The sequence below is a fragment of the Lemur catta genome, chromosome 14, assembly GCF_020740605.2.
Source record: "Lemur catta isolate mLemCat1 chromosome 14, mLemCat1.pri, whole genome shotgun sequence".
Classification (NCBI taxonomy): Eukaryota; Metazoa; Chordata; class Mammalia; order Primates; family Lemuridae; genus Lemur; species Lemur catta.
Window position 1 is genome coordinate 42,102,358 of NC_059141.1, and position 20,691 is coordinate 42,123,048.

Consider the following 20,691-nt stretch of genomic DNA (forward strand, 5'->3'; position numbering starts at 1 on the left):
CAGTGCTGCATAAACAGGAAGTTATCAAACTTATTCAGAACAGGCTCTGACAGTCTTTATCAGCTAATTCTAACTGACAGGAATGGGTTATTTTTAGCCCACAGGAAAATTTGATGGCCACGGATTTTTACAGCATGTATTTTGAACCAATAAAATGTTAGAGCAACAAACTGAGATTAAAATCTTGAAATAAGAAGAAAGAGCTGTGTTAGTACAGCACACAGAGATGACATCTATACTAAAATCAATTGACATAGGAAGATGTCGTCACTGGAAATATTTTCTCCTCCACACAATGATCAGATTAAGTTGTGTCGTTTCTTCTGCAATTGAATAAGAAATTATTTTTTCTTTCCTTAAGAAGTAACCTGGGATATCTCTGTACCATAGTAAAATGACAGTAAAAGACACAAAATCAAGAAAATGAAATTCATTTTAGCCCAAACGTAATAACCAGTGTTTCTGGCCAGATAAAACATATTGTTCCACGAACTAATGTAATGGTTTAACGTCAGGGGCTTGGGACGGGAAAAGAAGGGAAGCATTATGTGATTCAGATAATCTGGTATTTACTGTAGAGATATCTGCTATGAATTCTGACTAAAAATCCTTTGATGTGAATATATGTGCATGTAATATGTTTATTTAATGTATGGGATGTATATATGTGTTTATAAAGAAATATAATACATGAACTACATATAAAATGTGCATTTCATAGACACGAATTTACTTGAAATATTTGTTTTGTCAAATGCCCTGTGTGAAAATAAATACTGTAATTTTTTACTTGGTTGAGTCTGTTGATAGGGGCAGGATATGGAATCCTTGCCACTGCAGCTCATAGTTTTGCAAAATCTTGAGCTAATTATAGCTTTCATCCATGTGAAATAGATGATAACTTATTCAGGGGTAAGTCTTATAAATTCAAGAGTCAAACCTCATAACCTTAGACTTTTAAGTCTAGCTTTTAATGTTAAGAATAGGAATACACATTTTTAAATGAACTGTGAGTACAGATAGTTAGGTATATTGCACAATATTATGAAATGTCTCTTTAAACTCAGGAAATTTTTTTTATTCACTGATAAGGGAGAGTGCCAGCAAATTTCACAGAATCAGTTTTTCCTGCTTTTGTATCTTCTGTATCTTCACAAAGATGTTTTTCTCCTCCATGCAACAGCAAGTTGTTGTAGAACATACAGAAGAAACTTCTGATAAGTTTCAAGGCATTTGCAGTACCCTTTGAACAAACAGTATTTATTCTTTTGTTGAATGAATGACCACATAGTTACTGAATATCTTATGTGCATAAGGCATTGTGTTAGACACCGTGGGAGATGAAAAATATCTAGGCCAGTGATTTCAGTCCTTATGATGTTTGCTTCTCAGAAGAGGCAGGAATAATAATTATAAGACAAAGTGGAAAAAGATCAGTGCCCTGTACAGGTGAGATACTTCCGCATATAGAGATGAGGGAAGAAAGGCTCACTGGCTCTGATGCCATTTGAGCAGAATTTTGGGGAATGGGTGGGATTTAGACAATGAATGGCCATGCCCTCCAGAAAGAGAGAATGAATCAAGTAAGAGAAAAAAATTGGAAATTGGAGGTGGAATAAAGTGGGACATAGAGAGTTTGAGTAACTTAATATACAGTGAGTAGGTGGCTTGGACAAGCAGCCCTGAAGGGAAGTGTTCAGAGAGAAGGATGGAGAGAAAGTGGAGTGAGGGAGGCCTTCCAGTGGTAGGCCCAGGATGCTAGGCCCCGGATGCTAGGCCCCGGAGTTATTCAGAAGGTTGGTGTGGGGAAGGAGGGGTGGCATGGAAGGTTGTTGACTCCTGGTGATTAGAGTCGCTCTTCTCTCTAGGGTACTATGGGGTCACCTTCATAAAGGGAAATTTATGCCCTGCTTTTAGGGAGGTAGAGGGAAGGCAGAGAATTCTTCCTACATCTGTTAATTCTTGGTTGGCTTCAGCTCAAAATAATCCTTATGCCAACATGGCATATTTGGGAGGAGTGGCAAATTCTGATGTCCTTCACTGGGGTTGGGGAATATGGAAGACTAGATTGGTATCTGCCCTCCAGATGTTTAGAAGAAATTTCTCCTTCCTTCCTCCCTTCCCTCTCTTTTCTTCCTTTCGTTCTTTTTCTTTCTTTCTTTCTTTCTTTTTCTTTTTCTTTTCTTTTCCTTCTTTATTTTCTTTCTTTTTCTTTCTTTCTTTTGTTTCATGCCTATTGGCCGTGTAGGCACTTAAGTTTCCCACTACCATTCTACATTTAAGCTTTTGAACCACCTACGTATAGAATACATTTTTCTCTTGCATATTTTGACTAATAAAACTGTGAGATGTTCAGTGAGCTTTCAATTTTGAAATCCATCCAGGAGATGTATGAATAATATCCAAAGTCTGACGACTTAAGCTGTCATCACAGTGTTGCTAGAAGACACTTATCTCTGAGATTATCTGATGTCAGAAACAAGCGTGGACTTGTAGTCATTTAAAGCTCAAAAGAGATCTTAGAGTCTTCTAGATCAGTGGCTCCCAAAGGCTACTCGGGAACTGGGGCTTAAGTTTTCAGTGAGGAACTTTAAAGTATCAGTAGTTGTCTAGACCCCCAACCTCAAGCTATAAACTCTGCAATGGGGCCTGGGCCTGAGAACCAGAGAATCATTTTCTTTTAAGCCACCGCAGGTGATGTTAATTCAAAGCCAGTGATGACAATGATTATTAACACTTAGCTAACTGTTCCCATGGCTTCTAGCTTCAAAACGTGGCCCCTGTCTAGGTCAAATATCAAAGATTAGAAAGTTGTCTTCATGCTATTACTATATAAACATGTGAGAATATTAACATTTCCTCTGCTCAAGAGCAGCAGAAAGTTTCTGATGAGTATTTTTCCATTCAGTAAAGTGATAGTCTAAGTTGGGACTCAGTAAGCTATTTTCATTTTGAATGAGGGAAAGTATAGTGCTCTGACGTTTTTATTCTTTCTGAATTGGCCTTTGTGCAAAAAAAGGATTCTTGCTCTGTTCCATTCCATACTCTCATTTCACAAATGAGAAAACTGGGTCACAGGGAGATGGAATGAGTTGTATGGGACCCTCGTGGCTTTCTTCACATTCTGACTTGGTGATAATTTGATGCACAATTGTCTCACTCTCCATAGCATCACTGGGATGAGAGAGATTTATAAATGATCATTCTTTGTGCTTTCCATCTCCAGCAATCTCTCATATATCCAGCGTGCTTTCTGTAGATTTTGGGTGATGTTTTGGAAAAAGGATCTAATAACCCACTTTCATTAGTAGCATCTTTCAGTCTGTTCTGTGCACCTAACATGAGCCTTACCCAGATATACTAAATGCTAGCTGAGATTTTATCTGATTCTTAATATATATATGTGTGTGTATATATATATATATATATATGTATATATGAATTTGGGAGATGGGTCAAGAAATCTGGATAATATAAATATTCTGTAATAGTAAGAAACTGCAAGTGTAAAATTTGTAGATGCATCACTTCTGCTAAAAACTTGTGATTGGATAAAGACATCTCTCTGGAATCCCTTCTGGTTATAAAAAGAGGCCATCTTAATTGGCTTGTTTTTGTTTGTGGTTATAAACTATTCCAAACCTTCTGGTTTGAATTGTGGATTATGGATTATTTCATTCCAGTCCTCCACAACCCTCAAATTGAATTTAAAAAAAAAAGGAGCAGAAATTTTATTTTAAGCCTTTATAGCATTTGACTAATGGCTATACACAATTCTCTCAGCCTCCTCTGCCTTTGCTGGAAACGTATGGAGTGTCTCTTCATCCTTAGGTTTTAGAAATCATAAATATATTGAATGGATTGGATTTCCTAAAAAACAATATTCTGGCATTTTGGTTGGTTGGCAGTGAAGACCCTTCCTTTGCAGTGTACCTAACTTTTCCTTCTAAACATATTAGAGTACGGATCACCTCCAGTTGAAGAGGCAGAACTGGATTAAGTTTTGCTGATGAGCTAAAGAGACCTTCACTTCAGTGTCTGGTGAAGCAATTAACGCTGGAGGAGTAGCTCGGGGTATCACCAGGATGCAGCATATGGAGGGTGGTTTGCTAAAGTGATTTCCATTTGGCTAACCATTTGATGGCAAGCCAGAGGCAATATTTGGAGAGAAGGTAAAGTAGGGAAATGGGCCTCGAGTAAGTGTCATCCTTGAGGCAGAAAATGATGCACAGTGGTGCCTTCGAAGAATGTCAGTTTGCAGTCTCTCCTCTCCCCACCCGTGAAACAAGACCATTATTTTTCATCTGGAAGAAGAAGTCACTTTTCTTGCTGGAAGGATTAGGCTTTGACATCAAATTCTGGCTTTGACATCATTTCCAAGACATCCTCTGAATCTAACCCTCATTCTCTGGACAGACAAAGCCTCTTGCTTAAATTCAGAATTCTCGAAGCCAAAGATGATGTCATGTAGTTTTGAAAGGCTCCAGTTCCTGGAGTACTACCAGGAAAAAAAAGTCATCTTCCTTGAATTCAGTCCGCCCTCAAGGTGTCCTGAGAAAGAGGCTGTTTCTCAGACCAGCCGGGCAACACTGCTCGCAAGCAAACTCTTCTCTTGACTTCATATTTCCTACATATCCTTAAACCATTGGAAGAACTTAAGTCCAAAAAGATTTCTGATCACTATTTCTTCACCAGCCCACAAAAATACCAGGATTATGTCATTTCTGATTTCTCAAACATAGGAAAATCCAGGTCCAAGAGCATGTCTTGGGTTAAAATAGTGGTTTTCCAAATTTTTTTTTTTTTTTTAAGTGACAGGATTATTTTCATCAAATAAAATTGTGGAAGGGACAGATTCCTTTTCTACTCACTAGATCTGTTTCCTTGGCCGATATTGGCAGCGCGAAAGAGGAGTTAGTTTCAGGCTACCTTTAAACACCACCTGGAATTAGCCGGGCATGGTGGCTCATGCCTGTAGTCCCAGCTACTCGGGAGGCTGAGGCAGTAGGATCGCTTAAGCTCAGGAGTCTGAGGTTGCTGTGAGCTAGGCTGATGCCACGGCACTCACTCTAGCCCGGGCAACAAAGTGACACTCTGTCTCAAAAAAAAAAAAAAAAAACACCACCTGGGTTCTAAAGAGCAGTTTGAAAACCACTATATTTATAAGCAGTGAAAACTGTATGAACGTCATAGATGTTCACAAAGCTCCTTGGGTCTTACCTACACTAGGGAAAGAAATGACTTCCAAGTGTCTTCAAAGCCTGATTAAGTCTCACGTGCCACCCAGATTTGTTTATTTTACTTGGGCATATTCTGCTCAATTTTTCACCATGCTTTATGGTTAATTGTGTGGGGTTATGACTCCTGCTAAATTATGAACATTTGAAAGCACTAACATTCTGTTTGTTTTCATAATATCTCACCGTCTCCGTCCCTTCCTTTTACCCCTATGCCTCTGTACCAACCGGCACAGTGCCCTAACATGGTAAGCAGTGGTAGACGGCAACATCATGAATCCCTGTTGTCTTAAGTGAGGACCTTGAAGGGGAGACCGGGGAAACATGACCCAAGAGAAATCACTGCTTGGGATGAATTTGGCCATCTTCTTTAGGAAACAGAGAGCCAGAAGTCGTCTGTTCCCTTGAAAACCTAATAAAATAGAAGACCAGGTTGAAACAGGAACATTACCAGGAGGCCTAAGACTTAGTGGGAGAGTTGATCACACTAGCCCCTTTGCTAGATCAAATTTTCCAGCTGAATGGGGCTGGGGACTGAAAACTGGGAGGCAGATACTGGTTTTACCATGGATGGAATTTCAGAGCTAACACACATCCAGAGAGGACCTTGGATACCAGAATAAAAACCCTAAGCAAATACATAATTAGGCACAAATAAGACGTCTTATACAGAAGGCAGGTTTACATGAAGCCCAGTAGATGGGCCAGGAAAAGTTCTCACATCCTGTCCTCTTCCCTGATGGGGCTCTGAGATCCATTGTGGGTTTTGACACAAAGGGGGAGAATTTGGACATTTCTAGATCTAGAGTCCATGGTTAGTATTCAAATTAAAAGTACATTTAGAGGCAAAAAAAAAAAATGTGTGCCCGGGAGAACTGTGTACTTAAAAGCACTTAACCGTTGGGAAGAGCACATTTTATGACTTTCCTGTGGAAAGAAAATATCTCAAAATGGCCTGATTCACACAGGCTGGCCAGTGGAAGCTGCGTAAACAGAGGAAGCACTTCCTCGAAGGCCCAGCCCAGTCTTCACTCCAGATGAACCCTTGCTGGTAAAAACTGTATTTAAACACCAGAACTTACTAGCCAGGGGGCTCACACAGACCTTTGGGAAGCTGCACACGGCTTATTAACACCCATGCTTGCTGCCTGCTTCCCGGGGCCTCAGTTTAAAACCTGGTGTGAGGTAGACTTTTTCCCCCTTTTGATAATGCATTATTTATTCTTAAGCAGTCTTGTCATTTCTGCAATAGGTGAGTGTTTAATAGGGCATTCCCTAGCCTAGATGGAGGGAGGTGTGGGCAGTTTTGCACATTAAATGTCCCTGTCAGCAGTGGCTCTCTCCTGCTCATTGCATTTTTCACAGTCTGTATTATTTTGTCTGTATATTTGCTCACTTATTCATTTTGGGTTTCCCCCACTAGAATGCAGTCATCTTGGGAGTTGGTTCTGTTTTTCATTGTTGCGTTGAGCTGCGACATTTATTAGTTCAGTGCCTAACAATAGATTCAATATCTATTCAGTGGATTTTCAGTGAATTAATAGATGAGTGTGAGAGGATGGTTTCTGATGTAATTGAGACTTATCTGCAGCTCAGTGATGGACGTGGTACAGAACATCTGTTCTAACTAGAGACACAAGTGGTCAGAGTGGAAGAAACCTTGATTTTACTTCATACTTTAAGAGGAAAATGTCAGAGCACAGTTAAGCCACCCACCCCCTTAGATTCTTGCTGTCCTCTTAGCTGTATTTCCCTACTGAGAGAGACCCAAAGCTGAAGTTTGAGAACTCGCAGCGGAAGCTGTGATTCCCAGAGTCATCTGCCTCATTTTAAGAAAAGGTCCCCCAGAGTTCTAGCCACAGACATGGGCTATTCATCAGGTCATTCAGCCTGCCTCAGCCTGCTTTGATGTAGTGGAAAGAAGTCTGCTCTTGGGACTCTAATACAACCAGTATGGGTCCTGGTTTTGACGCTCTTGCTGTGTGTCATTGGGCAAGTGTGCAACCTCTCTGACTCTCATCTGTGAACGAGATTCCTATAACCTGCCTCACAGGCTATGGGAGGATTAAATGATATCATGGATGTGAAAGTCCTTTATAAAATATAAAATACAGTGCACGCAAGAGACGCAAGGATGACGAGTGATGGTTTCTTCTGGAGTGATTGTGGGGACACACAGAGGCTATTTTCTGGCCCTGCTGTGCTCCCCTGGGCCCACACACCTCATCTGAGTGACAGGAACGTGGACATGTGTTTCAAGGGGCCTCGGTATCCTAAGGGCTTTGAAGAATAATGTAGATTCTTGTAAGGAGATCCCGTTTCTTCTTCCTTGATACACAGGCCTTCAATAAATCAGCCTGAGATTGTATCACTTAAAGGTTAGAGGGAGATTGTAATTAAATATAAAATAATTATCAAAATATGAAAATTTTTGAGTGTTTTGAAAGAGGTTTGAAACCATTGGTTATAATCTAAGCCAAGCCGTAAATCAGGAGGACTTTATTTCCCGTTATACCTGCTAGTAGATATAAGAGGTGGTTTTGTCTAATGAGAACTATTGAAACCAATTGGTTCAAGAATGCTTCGTGGGAAATCTAACAATGCAAAACTAACATTGTCTCAGGTCCTACTTGGGCCTGTTGAGAAGGATTTATGGAAATGAAGGGGTTCTTTTTATTTGAAATGGAAAAGGTACCATTTACCCTATAATATTTAACCACCATCTCCTCCTCCTTAGATTACAATTACAGAGCCCGGCTTGCAAGTTGAGGTTTTTTTCCCTCTGATTGCTGCTTTTAGCTCCTGGGTGAACTCCGCTGGCAGCTCTGTGGGTATTTTTCAAAAGAAGCCTCCTGCTCTGATTGTATTAAGTGCCACTGGCACCTTTGCCACGCCCTGTCCCCTACACGTTCGGATCACAGAGTTTTTCTGTAACCCTGCTTAGAAGTGTTCACAAGGACCTCCAAACTTGTTCTGTCTTCCTAATTTCAAGGGAACAGCAGACTTGCTTGGATGTAGTAAATGATGTGATTTCCCCAAATTAATCATTTGCCAGATCTTGCATCTGTTATTTTGTAAAATCTTAATTTATGTACAAAAATAAAATTAAAGAAAAAATAAAACGAGACCATGGTGCGCAGCTCAGTATATTGCAAGCTGTTTGTTTTTATTCACTCGATAATATACACAACTAGCATTTTAACTTTGGAATTCATTAGTTTTCCTAGGATTTGATCGATATCCCATTTTCCTGACCTAAGTGAATAAAAATAAACAGCTTGCGACATACACAGTTTCAGATTTTGGTTTTGTTTTGGTGGTTAGAAAAGCTGGCATAAAAATATAGCCTGAAATGACTGTAAGTTCCACACCAACTTGATTATTTAAATTAATCTGTGTAGTAAATTTATTTAGTTTTTAAAATAGGCAACACATCGCATGGGTCAAAAATCAGGAGATACAAAAGCAGGTTTGGTGAAAAGTCTTTTTGTTTTTACTGGTGTATCCTGCCACCCAATTCCACATGCCTCAGGCAACCAATGTTAATTTTGATTCATTTAAACCAATAAACTAAGATACAGTTTAGCTAAAATCTGATTTTATTTTGATATTTTATATCATAGGACATAAAGGAACAGGGTGTGAGTTTGAGACCTTGGCAAATAGCTATGTGAATATCCAGGGAGGTGCCTTAAATGAAATGCACAAAATATAGATCCAAAAGTAGAATTCTATTTTTATTGTAAAAGAAAAGTGCTGAAAGTGAGATCTCTCTATAAAACCGTAAGTCTCCCTATATACTCATTTGGACTTCTCTGTTTCTGGGTTTCCAGAACAGACTGTTCTCTTCTGAATGTTGCATATGTATTGAAGCCTGGAACTGTGAATCTCTCATGATGCAAGGTTGAATTTCCCATTGCCACTTTTTCAGATAACAGCCCGCCGTCAATGGAAACATATTTATGATGAATTAGGTGGTAATCCTGGGAGCACCAGCGCCGCCACTTGTACCCGCAGACATTATGAAAGGTAAGAAACTGTTTCTTGGAAAGTCCTTGCGTAATTAAAAGTGTGTTAATTGGAAGGAGCTTCTGGTCAAGGGTAAGACAGGAAGTTTAAAGGACCTTTTGGGAAACAGAAATATCCCTCTGGCATTTTGCTTTCATACCACCTTGTGATTTTCAGGGAACATGGCTTTCTCTGGTTACAGGAGCTAAAATTAGATGTTCTTTGGTTTGGTTTTATCCTGTGACCACCTGCCTGACAATGCCTCCCACTCCCCCAAACGTAGATTACTCAGTATGTTCTTTGCAGGTTCTTTTTTTTTTTTTTTTTTTTTTGAGACAGAGTCTCACTCTGTTGCCCGGGCTAGAGTGAGTGCCATGGCGTCAGCCTAGCTCACAGCAACCTCAAACTCCTGGGCTTAAGCGATCCTCCTGCCTCAGCCTCCCCAGTAGCTGGGACTACAGGCATGTGCCACCATGCCCGGCTAATTTTTTTTTTTTTTCTATGTATATATTTTAGTTGGCCAGATAATTTCTTTCTATTTTTTTTTTAGTAGAGACGGGGTCTCGCTCTTGCTCAGGCTGGTCTCGAACTCCTGAGCTCAAGCAATCCACCCGCCTCGGCCTCCCAGAGTGCTAGGATTACAGGCGTGAGCCACCGCGCCCGGCCTGCAGGTTCTTTTATCATGAGAACCTTTAGCTTCTGGAAAACACAGATCTGCAATGTTACTGGGAGGTTGCCGTGTAAATGTTATTAACATTGAAAAGTAAACATTTTTATAATAAGAGAAATGGCCTCAGATTAGCTGTTGTTTTTTTCTGTCTTGGTATTTTTTCTTCTTCAGCTATGCTTTTGACCCAGGAAATCTTGCCAAACTCTGTGTGGCTTAGTTTTCTAACGCTTTCAGCCTATTTCAGAAAAGTGATGATAATGCAGATAAGAAGTAATGCAAAATTAGCCTACTGTGGAGGCTGTATCCACAGGAGTAGATTTCCCCTTTGCATAAGGACTCTGTTACCCACACCTGAAGACCAGTAGCAAATTCATGCATTATCCTTCCTCTGTGATTCAAGCCCATACCGAATTTGTTTAGGTTATGACAACTTATAACTGGCACTTCCCTTTGGGTCTTATACAGGCATCCTCAGGCAATACCATTTAACACATCAATTTTCAGTCATGGTTCTTTTGTTCAATTGTACTTGTCTCTGTACTATGGTTAACTCAGCCTCTTTAGTATGATCATTCAATAAAACTTAAAATGTTTTTGTAAGAATAATCAGAGTACATTGAGTTGGGTTTAATACACCATGAAAAATTCCCACAAAGTATTCCCAAGAGATTGCCTTACTTGGCAGTGTTGTAATCCAGAAGGATTTTTAAAAATTGATAAAGACATTCAAATTATTACTCTTTATGATACTGTTTTTCAATACAGTGCATCAATTTTTTAATTTTTTAATATTTAATACGAAAGCTCACACATTCTCAGTGTACGTAAAAGGTGCACCACTGGTGTGCTCGTACAAAATAGCATTGATACCTCAGGTGAGTGTTCTGAAAATAACACTTGAGGTTACCATAGTCTCCTTGTTTTTGACTTATGAGTAAAGGCTTTAGTCAGAACATGTTTATTAGAAACACCATCTCTACTTTCAAATAGCTGCTGTTCTGAGAGTGGACATCCCTTTCCTCCATGTGCAAATGTTCTCAACACCTGAACTATGAAACTCAAAGGATCAGGCAGCAGTTAAAATTTGAAAAAGGATGGCAGGGCATGGTGGCTCACACCTTTAATCCCAGTGCTTTGGGAAGCTGAGGCAGGAGGACAACTTGAGGCCAGGAGTTCACGACCAGCTTGGGCAACATAGCAAGACCACATTCTACAAAAAAATGTTTTAAAAATTAGCAGTGTGTGGTGGCATGTTCCTATAGTCCTAGCTAATTGGGGGGCTGAGGTGGGAGGATCGCTTGAGCCCAGGAGTTTGAGGTTACAGTGAGCTGTGATCACACCACTACACTCCAGCCTGGTTGAACAACAGAGTCAAACCCTGTCTCTAAGAAAAGAAAGAAAGAAAAAGAATTGTATTTCAGCTGTTAGCTAGCTCACCTAGTTAAAGAATGAAAATATCAATCAAATAAATTACAAAGCATCACGTGATCAAAATAAATAGAGGAGTTTTGGGAGGGAGAGGAGGATTGAATCCAGCAGTATTATGTGTGTGTGGGGGGTGCTGTATGCATGTGTTTAATCTACTCAAGCAGTTGTGTGAATAAAAGTAGCCTTAGTCTTAAAGGAAATGCCAAGATAAATTCTTTCGAAGATTGTAAACTTTGTGTCATGATTTACTTCTTGGAGTAGCAGATTCCCAAAAGCCCTGGATGAGTCAAATTGGGAAATTCTAGTAGAGATACCACAAACTTTAGGCAACTAAGAAACATTAGTAAAAATTTTTTAAAAATTTCTCTCCTCCTTGGGAGTAGAATGGATATTTCATAAAGGTTTGGTCGATCTACCACTGGATTAAATTTTTCGAAGAGCTGTGTCACTTTTTCAAATCTAGAATTTGTGTAGTCCGTGTCTCAGTCTGGATACAGGAAGGAAGACAGAAATTACACAAAGTATTCAACAAAGAGAATTCACTGCAGGCAGTGGCTTAAACAGGTATTGGTGTGAAGCACTAAGGTAACATGGAGGTAGTAATCTGGGTTGCCTAGGGCTGAAAGAACAGAGAGAAGAGGTTAGGGTATCACCACCCTGAAGTTTGGAGATTGTGCCTCAAAGAGCTGGGGCTCAGATCCCTGGAAAGAGAGAGTCATCCAGCCAGCCCTGGTACTTGAGGAGCTCAGAGGAGGAGCCCTACAGAGCAGGCTCAACCCTGCGGAAGCAGTGCTGCCCGGCTGCTGCTAGACCTCAGAGGAAATGCATCATTATTTTGGGGTTGACACTGATATGAACAGCAAGAGAAATAGAAAAAAGGCGGTCTTTTCTCCCCTCCCCCTGCTTCCCAGGGTCCCCTACACATGCAGAACCCCAACAAGAGGACAACGGCTGCCAAAATGGACATGTGACTTAGAGTCCCAGTCCTGGCATCACCAAGCAGAGGATAGAAGGGTGGGTGTGGAGCTGAGATACAACAGCACTTATGCCAAGTGGGAACCCCCATATGGAGAGCCCTGCTTTATGTGTGTGACACCAACAATGGCCGTGCAGAACCTACATCCAAGCTAGAGCGCAGCTGTTCCAGGGTGATTAGCAAGGTCCTTAACCTTTCCTTGGCATTTCCTTTTGCTACCCAGACCCTATCCCTCACATTGTAATCAGATGCAAATAGCTAACTACCAAAATTTGAAGATCATTGATTTTATTTACAATAATGCCACTCTCACTCGGTTGAACCAATCATGATTTTAAAGGAATCACCGATAGTTCCTGCGTGGGGAGGGAAGGCTGGGAATTACTGCTCTAGCTGTCTTCTCTTGAGTTGGTTCTACCAGAGAAGGGCAGAGGACACACCGATCTGTCCAAGGACTTTGGTCAAAGAAGAGGCTGAAGCTCTTGGCTAAAACTTTGTGATTATGGTGGATTTCATCCATTCTCGCTAGTCAAAGGGTGCATGAACACAGATAAAACAGAGATGACTGGATGGGTGAAGAGCCACTGTTTTAAGAAGGTTCAAGGAGTTGAGAAGAGACAGGACTTTGTGGGCAAACATCTAGTCTGGTGATGCCTTTGGAAATTTTTAAAGCCTTCCTAACCAGATCAGAGTGATTGGAGTCCCCAGTAGGCTGGTGGTTCATCTGGTCTCTCATTCTTTTCACTCTATTAAAGAGAATTGCTCCTTTTCCTATTTCCCTACCACCAAATTTGCTCTCCTAGATGAAGAAGAAATGAATGATCTATGCATTATCCGCTGATTTATTTTTTATGCCCTGTGGTTCATGTTTCCAGTAAATGTTTTCATTTTACAACAAGAAAAAAGTAGCCGGTTCCTCAGTAAAATGTTACTTGTATATTAGTTGGGCACTTTTGGTTTATTAATGAGTGTAATAATGAAAGTGTGGGTTGTTGAAAAGAATCAATGGGTGTTTTTATTTAAGGCATAGCAGAAATGGTACAATGCTTGTGAATACATCATTGTCAACTGCAGGCCTGACTCGTCCAAACTTGCCTCTGATTGGTTTAAATCAAATAGGTCCAAGCACTTCATAAAAATGTCTTTGTCAGCCTGGTTTTGCTTCCAAACCTATTCATCTCTGTCAGTTTTTAATATTAGTACCAGGCTCCTGGCCATAGTCCATTAGTACTGTACTTAATTGCTCGTGTTACAGATGATTACCAATATAAAAAGCATTAATGTTTTCCCATCGCAAGGCTGTTACTATGTAGATGTCTCAAACTCAGCAAAGCTAATGAAATGTGGTTATTCTGGACATTTCTTGCTCAGGATTTATAGATAAAGTTCCTGTAGATTATGATGCAAAGAAAACTGCCCGTTCCCTCCCAGGCAGGACCTTGTAAATGGAACATTTTCTTTGTTGTCTAACCCTTTACTTTAGGTACCAAATCACTTTCTTCTATCAGTTAGTAAAGGAACAAAAAGGAAAATGGCTACTTCTACGGAATTCTCTTAGCTTGATTTTCTGGAATGGTAATTCACTTAAAGGCTTTGTTTTCACATGCAGATTTCTTTTCTTTTAAAAAAAAAATGTTTTTTGAGCACATGCAGGGGGAAAAAAATCTTTACACAGAATACCAGATTACTGGTTTTAATTTTCCTGAATAAATTACATGGTCTTTTTCTGTGGAGCACATGAAGTTGTTATTAGAGATTTTAAAAGGAGCATTAAGGCCAAAGTACTTTATGATGTGCATTTCTGAGTATTTAGAAAATCAAAATCATAAACAAATGTATTTGTTTGTGAGGGAAATGAGCAATTATGCTTCATCTCCTTGCATACGTAATGCCCAATTTCAAATTCTAACCTTTTGCTTTTCCCATAAGCATTTCTTAGACAAGGTTGTTGTGCTGTGTGGCTGAGGCAGCTTCCTTCGCAGGCATCTAGGGTGGGCCGTGCCCAAGCCAGGTGCACTTGCTTCTGTCTTTTTACTCCGAAGGCAGAAGGCAGGGTGTGAGAGGCTTTGTGCTTTGAGTAACATAAGCATGTACTTTAAGATAAAGACCACAAATATATCTTGGTCTAAGGAACTCAATTAATCATATCATGGCAAAAGGTCAAGGGGAAGGGAAAGGAAATTATAGTTCTGTCATGATGCAGGACATGATTTTGCGCATTCTTGCTCATTCTAACACCCTTGAAGTTAATAAAAATACAATTCAGAAAGTCACTGACCGGATCTCAGAATTTAATATTTTACGAGATCCCTTAGCAACTCCCGAGACCAGTGCTACTCAAATGAGGTTTTCTGACCCATCTGTGACCTGTTTGCCACCAGCCCATAATGAGCTAAGCATGGCAATTTCGAATAAGCATTGATACACTTAACACTGAAATTTGCCAGAATAACATTATGTCCGTTGAAGCTAATAAAAAAAATCGGAGCTTGTATTTTGTATGTCTTTTTATTTTTTTTTTTTATTTTTTATTTATTTATTTACTTTTTTTTGAGACAGAGTGTCGCTTTTTTGCCCTGGCTAGAGTGAGTGCTGTGGCGTCAGCCTTGCTCACAGCAACCTCAAACTCCTGGACTCAAGGGATCCTCCTGCCTCAGCCTCCCGAGTAACCAGGACTACAGGCATGCGCCACCATGCCCGGCTAATTTTTTCTATATATATTTTAGTTAGCCAGATAATTTCTTTCTAATTTTTTTAGTAGAGACGGGGTCTCGCTCTTGCTGAGGCTGATCTCAAACTCCTGACCTCGAGCGATCCACCCGCCTCAGCCTCCCGGAGTGTTAGGATTACAGGCGTGAGCCACCGCGCCCGGCCTGTATGTCTTTTTAAACTTCATTTTTCTAGTAATTCATTTTCATGGTAGTTTACAAATGCATCAGTCAGCAACAGAAGGGAAATTTAGAAAGCTAGTCGGTCCCCCAGGTCATTGGAGAAGCACTGGTCCGCATCGTGGTCACAAACTCAGATACTCACGGGGGCAGGTTGCATAGGTGAGCGCAAGGATGAGCCGGGAAAGTGGGACACCAGCTCGCACAGCCAGGCCCGGAAAGGCCCACTGAGATCAGCCGGCTCTTGCTGTATAGGCAGGTGCAGTCTGTGTGCTTCCTGACCTTTCATGTTTTCAAGTTCTTATTTATGTGAAATCACCTAACTTACAAATATTGGCTCCAATATTTCTGAAAAGGCTTTATATAAGCTAAACCGAACATGCCCGTGGAAAAATACAGGCTGCCAGGTTCCCTGGGGACTGAACTTTGCCTGACGAGAGGACGCCCAGCCTCTGTCTCAGCTCCCTGCAGGGCGAGCGCTGGGAGGAAGCCTCACTGTGGAAGGCGCCCTTCCTCGAAACACTTTCCCACGTGCCGAGCAAAGGGCCTTCTGTGGCTCTCCATTGACCCTACCTTGCCTCTTGGGGCTGACTCATATGTGCTCCCTTTTCTCTGTGATGGGCTTCCAGATGCTTGTCAGAGCTCCTCTCTCACTTCCAGTCGTCCTATTCCGTTCAACCAAGCCTCAGAGCACGATTTATGGACTTCCCCCAGCTTGGCTTGCTCTCACGTAGAAGCCTCCAATTCCTGTCACACAGAATGCCCAGAGCTACTCCAGATGTGGCATACAGTGAGCGCTTCTTGGGATGCAGGCGATGTCAATCTATCAACGCAGCCTAAGATTACATTTGAAATTGGTCAGAAGCCCTCTCCTACTGGCCTATTTCTTTTTCTTGGGTAGGATAGATTTGCCATTCCATTAACTGACTTTTTCCTTTGCTGCTGTTCTCAAGAGCCAATTGGTGTTTTTTGAACATCTACCACGTGCAAAGCACTCTCAGGGGTAGTGAGAATGTATGAACCAAAGGTTTTACAATAGTCTTGGCACACAGTGAGGTGCCGCCCATTCTACCACATTTACAGCAGAGGGTAAGGGAACATGATGCCACTTCCCCTGAGCCCAGGTTCAGCCTCAGAATCTTTCTCGATATGACACCCCTAGGTAGCCACTACTAACTTATTAGACCTGGAAGGTGCTGTGATCCTTGGTTTATCTATCTTATCACGAGGCCATACACACATAGAAGAGAGTTAAATATTGAAGTCTGTAAAAACCAGATACATAATAGATAGAAATAATAAGTTCAACAGGAAGAGAGAATTCAAAGAAGGAGAGAGAATTTCCAATGGAAATGAGCAAAGTCTTCCTAGAAGATCCAGAATTTGAACTGGATCTTAAAGACGTAGGGTTAGAACTTAGGGTAGATCATTATGTGTTGTCTAAAATAATTCAGTTATAGAATTCAAGGATAGTGACTGTTCTTGAGAGCAAGGACCATGTGATATTGCCTTCATTGAAACCTCCCAGGTGTATCCAGTATAGCATTATGAACATGTCAGGGACTTGGGATATAGGAGTTGAATGAACTAAATTAAATCCAAACAAAAAGAACAATTCCCTCTGGAAAATGGGTGTAAAGAAGTAGGGAATGGAGTGATAGAAGGGGCTGTCAGGAGAGTTCTAAGGCTGAATTTCCAAACCAGGTACCGCAAAGGCAGGTATTGTAGCTTATCCTCTCAATATCTATTAACTCTCTAGCCCTTAGGTCCAACAGGTAGAGTATGCCCATCCTCACCCATGGTGGGGTTGCCCAGTCCTGTGGACTTTCATCTCCTTTCCAAATACTGTTTTGTTCACGGGAGTCCTGGCCAATGGCCACTGTGTGGGTCCTACCTCTACAACACTGCTACCCAGGCACTCTCATCTCGCTTTTGCCCAAATCTGCAGAAAGCCCCCTGGCCCTTTTCAACAACCAGCAGCCCAGGAAATCAAAGGCAACTTGCTCAGGTTCAGGCAGACCGAGTTTGTACAGCTTCTCTTCCATCTACACCTCACCAAGCTTGTTCTCACAGGGGCCTGAATCAGGTCAATGCAAGTGCCCTACACCCAGAGTAGCTTCTTCTTATCATCTGCAAAGAATTTCTCTCCAAAGGACAGTCAGGTAATTTCATACACAAGAGCCTCATGCTCTGTCTCGCTCAGCATGCCTAAAATGCTCTGATAACTTTCCAAGGCCTGGATATTTCAAGAAACTTTTAAAAAAGGAAAACAAAACCCTAGCCAGACCCTGGAGTTGAAAAACTGGTTTCTATTTAAAAAAAAATAAACAACAGCCTTTGAAAAATCTCTATTTAAAAATTCTTAAATTTGCCTCTAAATGCAAGTTGTAATTAATAGAAGTTAGAGTTTACACTGTTGAGTGTAAAAACAGCCTCAGGCACAAACTAATCAAGTGTATATGTCATGCTGTAAACTACAGCAAGTTCTTTGTTTGACCCAAAAAAAAAAAAAAAGCTTGCCAAACAGCAGTTTTTCTTTGTCAGGCTCCTTTATTGTCTCATTTTTGTTTTTACTCCACTCCCCATACCCTTTGAGCCTAACTGTAGTATTTAAGAAACTTTGCAGGTCCCAGGTTTTATTGATAGTTTTCATCAAGTATGAATTTAAATTTGAGAATAGATTAGGTATCTTGGCCCCTTTTCTTTTTGATAAATAACAAAAGGTTTCTACTTATGATTTTATGTCCTCGGGGCTTTATCATTAAGATTAAATAACTGTACTCTCAAGCATGCCACTGCACAAACATCTTTTCAATTATGTGAGTAACAGATGCCTTCACAAAAGAACTATTGAAAATTCAGAAAGCATGTTTCCAAAAAAGAAAGAGGAAAAAAAAGTATCATATGACAGAAGAATGTAATTGTTTACCATTAAAATATATCTTTAACTCTTCCACTGAAAAAACCTCTTGGAACATTTTGTTTTTGTACAAGTTATTATAAAGTTTGACCAAAATAATCATTGTTGTGGGGGGAGTGTTAAACATTTCAGGAGCTCTGGAATCAGTAGTATCTAACATGCATGGGACTTAAATGCAATAGTTGTTCTCCTGTTTTTACATAAGGACACTGCCTGCCTTCATTTGTGGGATGCACATCACGTGGAAAACACTATTTATGTTTGTTTATTATTCTTGAAATAACGTTCATCTGCCCTTGAAATGGATCCATGCAACTTAATTCTGAGTTAGTCATTGTTTTTTCATTGAGAAGAGTAACTGCTGCCATCTTTTCTGGCTGGCATTGTGGAGGGGTGGGTGCTGTTTGTGATCTGTGATCTCTATTGGGAGCATGTATTTTAATCCCTGGGGCATCAAGTCAGCCCCCCTTAAGTCCATTCCAACCTTCTTCAATGTGGTCATCATTTGAAAGGTATGGGAATAACATCAGTACGGGCCAGAATTCATGGAGGATATGGTTGTTGAGTTTCTCTTACTATCCAGTCCTAAATTGGACCTGATCCAACTAGGGTCACCACCTTTTGAAGAGTGTGGCATGGGTATTATTGCATATTCTAAGAGAAGTAGTGTGCCCAGTGTCCAAGCCATAGGTCTTCTTCTAATGCAGTGGGTTGACCCTTTGTGGAATGGCCATCTGTGTATTCCATAGGTCTGTTGCCTCTGAGAAAGGAGAATGCTCACCCTGATTTCTTAGGCAATTCCTAAGAGCTTGGAATTCACTTAACCCAGGCAGGGTGATCATTTCAGTATCTCCCCGACATTGGTACTTCTCAGTCAGTGTATGAACATGCACAGCTATCTGACAGAGGTGAAGGTAGCTCAGGCTAGCAGAGGCAGGCAGATCTGTGTTTGGACTCAAATTTTGGCACATAATAGCTGTGTGCTGTTGACTAGTCACTTAATCATTTATTAATAACTCTGAATCTCAGTTTTGTCATCCATAAAATGTGGATAAAATAATATACCTATGGATATTTCTTTTTGTAATACAAAGTGCCTAGTGTTAATAGGAACTTAATGCGTGGTAGCTGCAATTAACATTGTAATGCCTAATTAATACACAAGAACAACCTGAAGTTTCTCTCTCTACCCTCGCACCTTGCCGCTAACCCAGCCCCTAAAGTCCATGTAACTCCAGTTCAGAGGACCTGTCATCCTTGAGCTAACTCTCCCACACTGATATATGCTTATGGGAGCCAAGCTACCGTCTTGCTGGGTCCAGCATCATGTCCCTTTGTTCTCTTCATTTAGAGTCATGCTTACTCAGGGACCATGAAGGGAGGTGTGAGAATTATCAGTCAGCCCAAGAAGCAACTCTCCCACCATTTCCAGGGGCAAATGGAGAGTACTAAAACCTTCAAAAGATTTTCTTGCCCCTGGTGAGCAGATCATTTTCCCAGGGAAGAGAGCTTTTCTGATGACAAGTGGTCATGTTTCCTTGTGGATAATAATGGATGCAGTATCTTTTAGGTGTCTTAGCATAGAATACAAATGATGCTATTTATACTTTCCTTTTTAAAGTGCACAGGACAGTTTACCTTTGGTAGCTCTTGGGCAAGTTAAGTCTTTCCCACAGAATCCATATTGGACTCCTGTGCCATTTTGTTGGCTAAGGTGGGACCTGCCATAGGCTCATTTGTCACAGCCTCCACGTTGGTGTGGCTGCTCACTCCATGGTTTGGTGCTGCAAGCTTTCGGTTCACATCCTTGTCTGTTGGAAGGTGACACTGGAGGCTTCTTTCTCAGCTCTGTCGGTTACAGATCTGTTGTTCCACATGGCGCACTATTTTTTCTGCTCCACTGAACTTCACACCACAAAATGGAAGAGATCTTTATCTGGAGCCTACATCTTTCTTAGATGGAGCTTGGCTTTTAAAAGAACAGGAACAAAGTGTCATAGGTGCTATCGTGCTCAGCAAGTCTTATGCCCACTGAGGAAATATTCTCATTTCTCTGCATATTTACATAGCACATTTGTGTATTTGGCTTTTGGTTTCATTCCCTACCCTTAAAAGCTCTTCTGCCATTTTTGTTGCCATGGTCTAGCACCCTGAAAGGTGAGCAGTACGTGAGATGAGAAATTCTCTAGACTTGTTGTAACTTTAGCAAGTGTGTGTACTTCATCTTGAGAAGGGAAAAATATACCTTTTATTGGCTTCATATTTGGTGAAAGATTGCTTCCCACACTTCACAGGGAAGTTGTATTTTCTATTTCTGGCTGAGAAGGGAAACGTCTGGCCAAGGCTTAGAATTTATCAAGCCTGGAATCAACTCGGAGGTGTAATGACTTCATTTGGGATCAGATCAGGTCTGAAGCCCCAGTGGAACCAATATGTCATTTCTTTTGTACTAAAAAAAAAAAAGAAAGAAAGAAACCCTAATAGTGTAAGAATAGTAGTAGCATTTTTGACCTGACATGCACACCAACTTTATTTCCCTCTGCCTCTAAAATATTCTGCCCCAA

The 20,691-nt window shown here is 40.8% G+C and overlaps 1 protein-coding gene across 2 annotated transcripts in view; it reads left to right on the top strand.

Moving 5' to 3' along the window:
• The window catches only part of ARID5B (AT-rich interaction domain 5B), a 177,956-nt gene that overhangs the window by 142,402 nt on the left and 14,863 nt on the right, over nt 1-20,691 (top strand). For both annotated transcript variants that reach the window (XM_045569077.1, XM_045569078.1), the window contains one exon: nt 9,169-9,266. In XM_045569077.1, the coding sequence (XP_045425033.1) occupies nt 9,169-9,266 (98 nt within the window). The remainder of the gene's footprint in view (nt 1-9,168; nt 9,267-20,691) is intronic.